At 38.6% G+C, this 12,697-nt stretch overlaps 1 protein-coding gene across 1 annotated transcript in view; it reads left to right on the top strand.

Moving 5' to 3' along the window:
* The first annotated feature begins 338 nt into the window (after positions 1–338).
* Positions 339–12,697, top strand: part of LOC126416462 (uncharacterized) — a 33,457-nt gene continuing 21,098 nt past the window's right edge. The window contains exon 1 of the mRNA XM_050084197.1: positions 339–775. Within this exon, the coding sequence (XP_049940154.1) occupies positions 404–775 (372 nt within the window). The 5' untranslated portion in view covers positions 339–403. The remainder of the gene's footprint in view (positions 776–12,697) is intronic.

Here is a 12,697-nt window from a genome sequence, read left to right on the forward strand (position 1 = left end):
AGGACAAGACAAGCTGCACATTTGTAATTAACACAATTTGTTTCCCATTTTTTTTGCTAATACAAATGTATTGCCCTTCAACACTTCCTGCATCTCTGTCTTTGGAGATGATTTATAGGAAATATGTGGTTACATAAGACAAGTAAAGAAATATCAATGGGCAGGAGTGTTTGATAAAAGTAGAAGTATTATGCTACTAATCAGTTCTGACCTTGTAAACAGTCTCTGACATTTATCATGTTATTCCAACCTAAATGACAGCAACTCCAGATAAGATCTTACTTCATTTCATAGCCAAGATAATGACCTCTAATTCATACAGTTCAGTAAAACATACCTTATAAGAAGGCCAAGAACTCTCCAGTTGTCACTGTTGTATGTGTGCTGAATCAAAATATACAGAATGCCATCCACTTGGAAGAGGCCAGCTGATGTGCCATTTCCGCAAGTTTGGGCAAGATGTGAAGGCAAAACAACTTTAGCAGATGGTTCTAAGCTTCTCTATAGAATACAGGACATCACTCCTGAAATGCACGAAGAGATTCTTGACAAGCTCATGATGGTACATTTTGTCCGGGATGAGGATCTTAGCAAGACAATTAATTTAATGGCAGATAAAACATCTTTGGAAGAACTTAGAATGATGTGGAAAGAATCACTACAACAGAATGTTGGTCTTGTAGCAATAAGAGAATATCCAGATGGCCAAGAAGAAATAATTGGGGCCAATATAATATGTGTTGCCAGCAAAGGCGAGAAATCAAATTCTGATGAGGTAAGAGCATTTTGCATACATATTGGAATTTACAGATATTGAATAACTTTTCCATTGGTTGTAATCTTATCAGTGTCAAACATCATTCTTGGGCTGTTTCAAAGTATTTACCTAAACAGTTATGGAATTATGAGGGTTAATGTTTAAATACTTCGTTACCGTACTTTCTGTGTCCTGGCAAGAATGTCTAAGCTCTCTTCTTCCAAAACACGGCAGCTTTATTGGCCTTGTTATGCACTGTGCAAGCAGCATCAGTCCTTGGGCACATGAGCAAATGTTCAAACAGCTATGTTTCACCACATTCACACTGGTCATCTAGCCCCACTTAACCATTTTCACTTTATGTTGTGTCAATTCTGTCAGTCTATTCAGTGCCCTCTGTGTACTATACTTTAGTTGTTGCACTACTGTGATTTTTTTTTCTTTAGGGTGCAGGTTTGCTTTCTGAAAATTGTCCAGCCATAAAGATATGCTGTAGTCCCCAGGTCGAGCTTCTAGTGGTAATGTCCATTGGTTAGAACTCTTTCTTGATTTAAGATAATATGGAACTGTTTGGTGCTTAAACATTAAGTGCCATGGGTCACTTTGTTGTTATTTCCTCTCTGTTCAAAGGTTTCACATTTAATCTATCATCCTTATTAGGAGCTTTTCTTGCTATTAGTATGACTTCTATCACTGGTTCAGGTTTGCGTCAGCAAAAAATGTTAAATCATAACATGGTTCACATTTTACATTCAGTAGTTTGCCTTCCCCCCATATATCCTTTATGTGGTTGGGCAAGTAGTCCACAGCTTCAAGGAAAGCAAGGGAAAATTGTCTCCAGAAGCAACATTTCTGATAAAATACTGTGGGTACAAAACCAATTTTTAGACTGAGGAGTGCTTTATTGAACAAATATATAATATAAAAGATCTTGAAGAAACATTTTATTTACTTTTTTATTTATTCTTGAAGTAAATTTCACTTTTACTGACCAGAAATTACACAAAAATAAATGAGTAGAATGAGTCTGACAAGGGTAGCCTTTAGCGTATCGGAAGAGAGGCTTTGAGTTTATGTTCCATGAATTTATTCAGGTGACTAATATCCATTAACAGTAAAACAGTAGTAAGTTTATATCTACTGTTGAATTCTCTCTAAATTATTGAAAAGGTCTTGTATTCTACAATAGTATCCCACATGAGCAAAGATAATATTTTTAGCAAATCAGAATTTGTATTTCAGAAGAGTTGCTCAACTGAGAATGCCATTTACACATTCACTCACCAAATTTTTAAGTACCATATAACAAAGTAGCATCAGTTAGTATTTTATGTAACCTATCTAAGGCATTTGGCTGTGTGAATCACAGCAATTTTCTGGGTAAATTGAGGTTTCATGGAATTAATGGTATAGCAAACCAATGGATACTGCCATATTTAACTGAAAGAATTCAGAAAGTTATACTTAGTGATGCAACCAATGTAAGGAGTGGACATTCTTCTGTCTGGAGAGAAATCACTTACAGTGCTCCATAAGGCTCTGTCTTAGGTCCACTGTTGTTTCTCATAAATGTAAATGACCTTCCATCGTAAATACAACAAGCAGAATTAGTTCTTTTTGTGGATGACACTAGTATTGTAATGAATTCAAACATATGTACTGCAACAGAAGAAACAGTAAATAATGTTTTTAAAAGTATTACTGAGTGGCTTTTTGCAAAAGGTATCACTCTCAGTTTCCAAAAAAAGACGTTCAGTTCAGCACATCTGTAGGCAGTACACCAATAAATAGTGAAAGAGATTCCAGTGTGTTTCTCTAAGAAGAAATACACCAAGATCACTTTGACTAAGAAGATCTGGTGTGAGGAGTAGACAGCTCTTACACACATTGAGGGGATGCAGACACGGAAACCAACATTAGACGCCGCAGGCACCAGTTGCTGTTCACTGCATCTGCTCATCAACGCAGCCCAAATTCTATGCCGGGTGAATGTAAAACAGAACTTTATTGTTTGAATACAATGTGGTATATGCTGATGCATAAACTATATTAGTGTAGTTATTATACTTAAAGTTAATTTTGAAATGCTCACAAGGTCCAAAGTGGGTAAAAATATGAATAACAAACAGCAAGTTGGGGAAACTCAAGAACCAACAATGGCTATGAGAGTTACAAAAGAAGGACCTAACTGGTTGGAGTTAGTAAATTTGATCAAAACTTTAAATGATAAATTAGAAGATCAAAGTACTAATTAAATACTAAATTAGGTGACCAGAGGACAGCTACAATTGCTCAAAATGCTACTTTAAGTAAGGAACTAAATGCAACTCTAAGTAAAGAAATAGGTTTGGTGCATTATAGTTTAAATGCTCAGAGTGTAGTTCTAAATAACCAGTGTGAAATCTTGAATAGTCAAGCAACAAATCTAGGTTTGTTAAATGCCAAAGTTGATGCACAGAGCAAAGAATTTAGTAATCTATGCAAAGGCATGGATGTTTTAAAGACTGAATTTGACACCCTAACTAGTAAAGTAAAAAAACTGAAATTAGATTTAAAGAAGGAATTGATTGATTCTCTAAATGTTCATGTAAATCTAATGTTTACTGACTTCAGACAAAACCAGAAGGATAATTTTCAGGATCTGTCAAAAAGATTAGAATTGAATATTGAGGAGAAATGTAATAGTGTAGAATTAGAGATTAATGAGAAGTTAGGATCATTGGAGGGTGTATGTAATGCTAAGTTTAATGCTGTATAGCAGGGATGGCATACTTTGAAAGAGAGCATTGATAAGCATAGCGAATTAATGCCTGTCCTTCAGTTGCAAATTACAGGTGTAAGTACACAAGTAGACAGTGTAGAAAGAAGCTTCAAAGAGAAGATAGCAAGCTCTGATGTTATAAATGTAAGTAGTCTGGAAGAAATTATAGATAGGAAAGTCACTGAGAGAATAAACTCTGGAATGCATTGCCTATGGCTTCTTCCAAACTTATTGGTACCAGGAAGGGCATAGACGAACTCTGGAGAGAAGTTAAACTTGTCCAGGAAAAAGTAGAAAAATGAGGAACTTCGCCCAATGTTGTGTTGACTAGTGAAGTAGCTACTGATTTGCACTGGGGAGTGAATTCTGGGTTATCAAGACAATTCCGTAAATTCAAGCCTGACAGAGAGGTACATCTAATTAATTTTTTGAAAAGTTCAACCAAGCTTTGCCAAAGAACTGGGAAGATTCTAAAAAGATTGAATTTGCTGTGGGGTACCTTTTAGGGGAAGCCTCAGAATGGGGTACTGTAAATATTGAGAACTTTTCTTCATGGGGAGATTTCCAGAAGAAATTTAAGGAGAAATAGTGGTCTGCTAGTGCACAGGAGAAACTAATATCAGATTTGTGAGACCCAGAATACTACAATAATACTTGGGGTACCATGAGGAAATATTTCGACTGGCATCTAACACGGGCGAAGTTTTTAGATAAGCCAGTGGAGGAAGAGGGGTTGGTTTGAATTTTAATTAGATGAGTACCCATCTATGCAAGAAAAGACATCTTGTGTAATGGCTGGAAAATGGTTGAAGAATTGTTATTCTTCATTGATGCACTAGATGCCCTAAATAAAGACTGTAATGAAACTTTACATCAAGGGGAAAATTCGAATTTCAAAAAGGAATAGTGGGAATAATTTCAAACAGCATGAAGTGAACATTGCGAAAGTATGCCAGTATAATAAGCAGAATTGCAATGACCATTATCAAAAGAAGCATCCACCTTCGAATCTAGGTCCAGTAACCTCACAGGAATTTTTATCAAGTAACTCAAGAATCCAGAATGGTAATGTAATATCCTGATTTGGTAACCAACCAGAAATTAGTAATAATGAGGAAAACGTGGTGCGATCTGGATCCAGGGCCAGGGCCCAGGTTGTAGAGATTCATAATAAGTACCTTAATTTCATGCACAGAATACCTACAAAAGAATGGTTACTCCTAGAAGAATCAAACCTAGTTATCAACACTCCACAACCTGTAATAGTAGGGACTGTGGAGACTTCTGAAGTTAACATATTTTTGACTCAGGGAGTGAAGTATCACTCATTTCAGACTAAGCAGTACTTACCATTATTGCCAGTAACTTGAGTTTATATAATTGGAATAAGAGGAACAAAAAGTAAGATTGTAAAGTATGAAACTCAAGTGAACTGCAGCATTGGAAACATATTATTTCATCAAACACTGCTAATAGTAGAGAATATCAGTAGAGATATATAATTTGGTTTAGATTGGTTATTAGCACTTAAAGTCGTCTTAAACTTTGATGAAAATCTATGTTTTGGGAAAGGGGACAGTAGATATTGGACACCATTTGTGACAGATAGCTGTATTGGAAAGCAAACAACTGAGTGTCAGTGTCTGCGATTAACAGCTACAGCACAACTGTCACCCATGATTACCAATGTAGATCAAGTAACACATCAAATTGACATAGAAGACAAGGTTAACAAATCTCTAATATTAACCGGTGAACAAAAATGAGATTTATATAAAATTCTAATGGAATATGAAGTAGTATTTCTGATCGTCCAGGTAATATCAGTGACTACATATTTAAGTTCAAAATCAAAGATGACACTCCATTCTTCTGTAAGCCATATCCAATACCTGTAAGTTTGAAAGACACTGTTAAGGAGGAAATCAACAAAATGATTGATAACAATATAATAGAACGTAGTTCTAGTGTAATGAATAACCCTTTGGTAGTGGTGAAAAAAGCTACAGGTGGGGTATGATTAGTGTTAGACACTCTTACATTGAATAATCATATAGAGACAGAAAGAGACAGACCAATTAACATCAAAAAATTGTTATCCAAATTTGAGAAAGCAAGGTTTTTTAGCGCAATGGACCTGACTGTGGAATATAGGCAAATTAGGTTACATCCAGAATCAAAAAAGTATACAGCATTTTTGTTTGATGGTAAATCATATCATTTCAATGTATTGACATTATGACTTAATATTTCTGTATCCATGTTTATATGTGCGCTAGATGAAGCATTAGGGAGAGGTTTATTGAAGGATTTAATAATATATGTAAATGATATCCTGCTAATATCAGCTTCTTGGGAAGAACATTGTCTAACCTTGATTGACACCCTGAAGAAATTTAAAGAGAAAGGTATTACAGTGAAACTGTCTAAATCGTACTTTGCTCACCAAGACCTTAAGTTTTTAGGCCATATTGTAGGGGTGCAGGGAATTAGACCAGACACTGAATGCATCAAAGCTACTAAAGAATGTCCACACCCTAGAAATGTAAGACAGATAAAGGGATTTATAGGCATGGCAGGATACTATCGACAGTGCATACGAGGTCAAGAACTGAATGACCCAAAAATTTTACATTTATGAAGGAAGGGAGTACTGTGGATTTGGGATCAAGAGGCAAACAATGCGTTTGAAAACATCAAAAGTGCGCTTGTCGAATCACCCATATTATATCATTTGGTTATGGGCAAACCATTTAAAATTTGAACAGATCCATCTGATTACAGTACTGCTGCAGAACTTTTCCCAGGAGAGTGGGATCTAAATAATGTAGAACACCGAACCATAGCTTTTGCTAGCCATAGTCTAAACAAGCATGAATTAAATTACATGACTACTGAAAAAGAACTGCTGGCAATTGTATGAAGAATCCAAAAATTTCAAACACTACTATGGGGTTCAGAAATCCATGTTTATACAGATCATCAAGCTCTATCCTTTCTAATGAGTAGTTGATTGTTATACAGTAGATTAATGCGATGGACGATTTTCTTACAGGAATATGGTATTAGGATACAGTATGTAAAAGGTTCCAAGAATATTGTACTGGATGCTTTGTCTAGGTTACCCATGGAATGGAAGAATTAAAACTTACGGAAGGACCCGGCATTATTTTTGCAATTAATTTTATGTCAGTAGAATACTGGAACATCAGGGTACTGGAGATGGCTCAAAGAATAACAGAAAATATCCATCATGATCCCTATTTTACAGAAATGTTTACTATGTGTATCCCGAATTCCTTACCTCCTAATCAAGTAGGAAAATGGAAAGTCATAGGTCATAATTTGTTTTAGGGAGATACCGTAACATCGCAACGTTGGTGCTTATGCTTTCCGGAGGTAATGGAAACACATTTGTGTGGTATGTTCATACAGGATATGGACACTTTGGAATCAAAATGTTTATAGCCCATATGAATAAGTTTTATTATTTTAAGAAGCTATGGCATAAAGTAGCATCTTTAATTAGAGACTGTGAAATCTGTCAGAAGGTAAAAGAGAATAATACTTGTGACTTTAGGCTTTCCTGGCATAAACTATTGATGAAGGTTTCTCAGGTCTCCAGCCGGGTGATAGCTTTGATATCTCGCGACGTTTCGGGAAGTGCCATACTACTCATCTTCTGGCGAAGTGTCGAGATTCGCGGAGAGCGGGCTATTTGTATGTGTGGTCGCCCCCCCTCCACTGGACCTCCGGTGGCTGCAGTGGACCAGCGGGGTGCGCGCAGTGGTGGGGATGGCAGTCGCCCCCAGCGGCCGCGTTCTGTTCTCGGTGTAAGCCTTCTGTCTGCGTCCGCGGTGGAGGACGTTGACCGGCGCGCTCCCGATGGATTGCCACTATCACAGGGTTCCATGCTGTGCTGAGTTGGTATCCCTCATCTCTGTTGACCAGATTGTCTTGAATCCTTATTTCTATGGATTCTTTGATAATGCTTTCCCAGAAGCCAGATGCTCGGCACAGTACCTTCGTGTTTTCGAAGTTGAAGGTGTGTTCTTCATTGATGCTGTGTTCTGCTATGGCTGATTTTTCTGTGTGACCCTGTCGCACACATCTGATATGTTCTTCGCAGTGCTTAGATATGCAGCGCTGTGTTTGCCCAATGTATTGTTTTCCACATTCGCACGGTATGCTGTATACTCCTGGCGTGTTAAGGTTCAGCGCATCTTTGGCAGAACCTAGGAGCTCCCTCGTCTTCGGTGGTGGTCGGAGAATGGTTTTGATATTGTATTTGCCCAGAAGTCGTGCAATTTTGGCCATGAGTGGACCCACGTACGGAAGGAATGCGAGTCGTCTGTCTTCTTCTTCTTCTTCTTCTTCTTCTCTGGGGTTCTCACTGCTTCCTTCTTCCTTTTAAGCACCCTGTTGATCTGCGTTTCACTGTAGCCATTTTGATGAAAGACTTCCCTCTGGTGTTGCAGCTCGGATGGTAGGCTGTCTTTGTCAAAGACTGCGTGCACCCTACGTACCAGGGTGGTCAGTACTGTTTCTCTTTGTGCTGGATGGTGGCAGCTTGTTGCATGAAGGTATAGGTCTGTGCGCGTCTTCTTCCTATGTACTCCATGGCCTAGTGAACCATCTCTTAATTAAAATACCAAGGAAGGGGAGGCATCCATTTTCCTCCATTTCCATTGTAAATTTGATGTTCAGATGGATGCTGTTGAGGTGTTCAAGAAACTCATCTAGTGCCTGTTTGCCATGTCCCCACATGACCAAAGTGTCATTGATATAGTGGAAAAAGTACCTTGGTTTCTGTCTGGCAGTCTGAAGGGCCACCTCCTGAAAATGTTCCATATACAGGTTTGCAATCGCAGGAGCCAATGGGGAGCCCATGGCCACACCGTCGATCTGCTCGAAGAATTCCCCATTGCACTGAAAGTAGGTGGTTGTTAGTGCATGTTCAAAGAGGCTGACTGTTTGTGGTTCAAAGTGCTGGGCTAAAAGTTCCAAGGAGTCTTGAAGGGTCACTTTCCTGAAAAGGAACGTCATGTCAAAGCTCATGAGTAGGTCCTTCCTTTGTACTCGCATGTCCCTGAGTATTTTTACAAATTCAGCTGAGTTTCTCACATGGTGGTTGCAGTGTCCCACAAGGGGTTTGAGCAGTGTCACTAGGTATTTAGCAAGTTTGTAACTGTGAGAATTGATGGAGTCCACAATCGGTCTCAGAGGTACCCCTTCCTTATGGCTCTTGGGAGTCCATAGAGATGTGGTATTGCTGGCACTCTGGGGTACAGCTGCCTCTGCATTAGCTCAGGTAGGTCAGCTTTCTTCAGCAGAGCTATCATCTTTCTACTCATTGTCAGGGTTGGATCCTTCTTCAGACTCTTGTAGGCCTCGTCTTGTAGCAGAAGGTTTATTTTCTGCTGGTACTCGGCAGTACTTAATAGCACTGAAGCATTCTCTTTGTCCGCTGGTAGGATCGTTATATCAGGGTCATCTCTAAGGGACAGGAGAGCTGCTCATTCTTCCGCAGATATATTATTTTTAGGTAAACGAGATCTGTCGATTATTCTGCAAGTTTCCTGTCTGACTTCCTCTGCTTCCTCCTTTGGAAGCCCTCATATTGCTTCTTCCATGCTGCTGATAATGTCTGTTTTCGGGATTGTTCTGGGGACGGGGGCGAAATTCAGTCCTTTTTTGAGGACTGCGATTGTGGCAATGTCCAGTTCTTTTCCAGTCAAATTGACCATGGCTCTGGTGTCATTCATCTCCTTTTTTGTCTTCTGAGTCCCACCTAGTCTGCCAAATTTGCCGATTTATTTAGATGTAGAGCCTTGTTTTTGCACCTTGCTGTTCGAGTACGTGCTGCAGTCGGCCCATTCCCACAGAGAGGCTGGTAATGTCATTGTCAGTTGTAGGTGGCATGTGAGCAGGGTGCGCGCATTCCCATCAAGTTCTTCCCGAGTGAAATGAATGCGCTCCCTTACTAAGGCCATGCCTGCCCCTCATAATATCCGGTCAGTCTTCTTAGATCCTCACAGGCCACCTACAACTGGCAACGACAATCCTATAACCTTATTACCTAGAAAACTGGATATGACAATAAAATAATAATAATAAAAAAAACAATCCAAGAGAATCACAGACTAAGAAAGAAAGTGATATTGGCATGGAATGAAATGAATAGAGTATTTTATATGTGTATAAAATAAAATATAATATGAAGAGCTAAATAACTATTTTACAGTAGCATGATTTACAACAACAGATAAATCATGGCTCTCTCTCTCTCTCTCTCTCTCTCTCTCTCTCTCTCTCTCTCTCTCTCTAAGTCTACATCGAGTGTACATGAGAAGGAGGTGTGAGCAAAGAAAAAGAATGGAAACAAGAGTGGAATTGATTGTGATTGTCATTTAAGAAAAGTCAGTGTAATAAATACTCTGGTAAAGTGACAAATTGTAGGATAGCGGGACTCGTATAGACAAAGTAAGCATATTATCTACTGAATAGTGTATACAGACATGGTACCTATTGGAAGTGTAGAAATTGACAAGTAGGGGAGGACTCTAAGGATTAGATGAAGTATTAAGAAGTATATGCGAAGTGTAGAGTAGATTTGTTACTTTACCAGAAAATACTTAATTATAGTATACTTAGGAACGTATTCTGGGGTAATGAACCATGAGGCCTACTCAGAAAGGATAAGGGGGGTGTACCCGGCATTTTTTAAGTATATAGGGCTGGTGTACCTACATGGAGATAGGATGACCTGTTGCCTAAGAAATAGGAATGTTTTATAAAGGGGTGTACCTACCAAAATGGAAAGAGGAAGTGCTCTCATATGGTCAACCAACAGGCAAGCTATAGGTATTGATCCTAGTGAAAAGAGACCTATCATGACAAAAGTCACAAAATTTTGTAGGGATTATTCTGGAAAGTTTGAATTCTATGTACCACTAGCATTTATATGTTTTATGCAAGTTTATTAGTGTCAAAAGGAACACTTTCATGTTCCCCAAAGTTCCTCCAAACTACAACAGATAATGAAGCTAGTACATACTAAAGGAAAAGTACTACAGAGGATAGAAATAGAAAATAGAATACTCAAGTGTCATGAATACCTGCAGTTTACGATTGGAAATGAGGAAAGAGTGTTGTTGTGAGTGATGTTATGTACATAATGATTATGTACAAAATATCGTGTGTCCAATCTGAGGGGGGGATATGTAGTGTTTCAAGAATTTCCGCGCAAATTTAGAATCACTCAGCCTTCCACCATCTCGAACACACGATATTTTAGATGCGAGTGGGAGAAAGGAACCCTGTCTACTGTGCGTCACCTGTCTGTGTGTGTGTGTGTGTGTGTGTGCGGGTTTGAAGTTTGTCGCACGAAGACAGTAGACACTGCGGTCGAACGGCACAGACAAGTAATTGTTGGTAGAGCCATGGAAGTCGTAATGAAAGCTCGTGGCAGAACTGAGGAACTTCTGCGGTATTCTGTGCAGTTTTGTAACTGTGACTATTGTTAGTGACGAAATAAAAGTTGATTGGAAAAAGATTTTTAGTAACTTTTAACTTGACCTTGCTAGAGACAAGACAGGTGTATGATTTCTGTATAATAGAGTTGTGGTTAGCAAGCCAACTCTGTTGTAAATGTAACTGTGCTTCTAATGTTTGCACATGCGAGTAGACTTACTTGACAGTATTTGTTCATGTGGGGAGTGAGATTTGTAAAAGTTTGATGTTTAAATATACATCGTTAAGTGAAGCAAAAGAAACTGTGTACGTCTACTTATTTTTATAAGTAGAATGAGTTTTGAGAAATTCCTGTTCCCAGCAATATACTGTGGAGAAGAAGAGAAAGGGAGTTTGCAGCAGCAGGCTAACCAACTAGGAAAGTCAGCTGACCATCTCAAGTAAGTCGTATCGTTAAAGAAGCTGAAGTTTGCACACACACTTCAGCACTTCAAGTCGTCCAAAATGTTAGACAGTAACTATTAACTTACAATGGTACTATAAAAAAAAAAAAAAATAAAATAAAAAAAAAAAAAATAAAAAAAAATAATTTTGATGATCAGCATGTAGCCACATTTACATATGAATGTAAAGGGACCTTGGGTTCTGTTGGGGACAGAAAAATAGGGTCAAGTGTTTTTGACCAGTATCAATTGCAAAGCAATTTAGAAAAGATTGCTGTATGGTGTGGCAGGTGGCAGTTGATGCTAAATAACGAAAAGTGTGAGGTGATCCACATGAGTTCCAAAAGAAATCCATTGGAATTCGATTACTCGATAAATAGTACAATTCTCAAAGCTGTCAATTCAAGTAAGTACCTGGGTGTTAAAATTACGAACAACTTCAGTTGGAAAGACCATAGATAATATTGTGGGGAAGGCGAGCCAAAGGTTGCATTTCATCAGCAGGACACTTAGAATGTGCAACAAGTCCACTAAAGAGACAGCTTACACTACACTCGTTCATCCTCTGTTAGAATATTGCTGCGCGGTGTGGGATCCTTACCAGGCGGGATTGACGGAGGACATTGAAAGGGTGCAAAAAAGGGCAGCTCATTTTGTATTATCACATAATAGCAGAGAGAGTGTGGCAGATATAATACGCGAGTTGGGATGGAAGTCATTAAAGCAAAGACGTTTTTCGCCGCGGCGAGATCGATTTACGAAATTTCAGTCACCATTTTTTCTTCCGAATGCGAAAATATTTTGTTGAGCCCAACCTACATAGGTAGCAATGATCATCAAAATAAAATAAGAGAAATCATAGGTCGAACAGAAAGGTTTAGGTGTTCGTTTTTCCCGTGCGCTGTTCGGGAGTGGAATGGTAGGGAGATAGTATGATTGTGGTTCGATGAACCCTCTGCCAAGCACTTAAATGTGAATTGCAGAGTAATCATGTAGATGTAGATGTAGATGATAGCCCTTGGGCTAGGGACCATTTGGACACCCAACAGAAGGATCATCTAATTGTAACTATCCTACAGTACATGGTCAGAGTTTGAATATGATACACTTCCTCCAACTTTGGCAAATGGAGCAAATCAGTTGGTTCTTTTTGTGTTAGATCTGGTCCACAGTGCATCTTAAGGGGCTTATGGAGGCTCCATTTAGTTTATGGGCGGTTCCTGAAAAATCACAAAAAAACATTTTTCATCATTTTTTCACCAT

The sequence above is a fragment of the Schistocerca serialis genome, chromosome 8, assembly GCF_023864345.2.
Source record: "Schistocerca serialis cubense isolate TAMUIC-IGC-003099 chromosome 8, iqSchSeri2.2, whole genome shotgun sequence".
NCBI lineage: Eukaryota > Metazoa > Arthropoda > Insecta > Orthoptera > Acrididae > Schistocerca > Schistocerca serialis.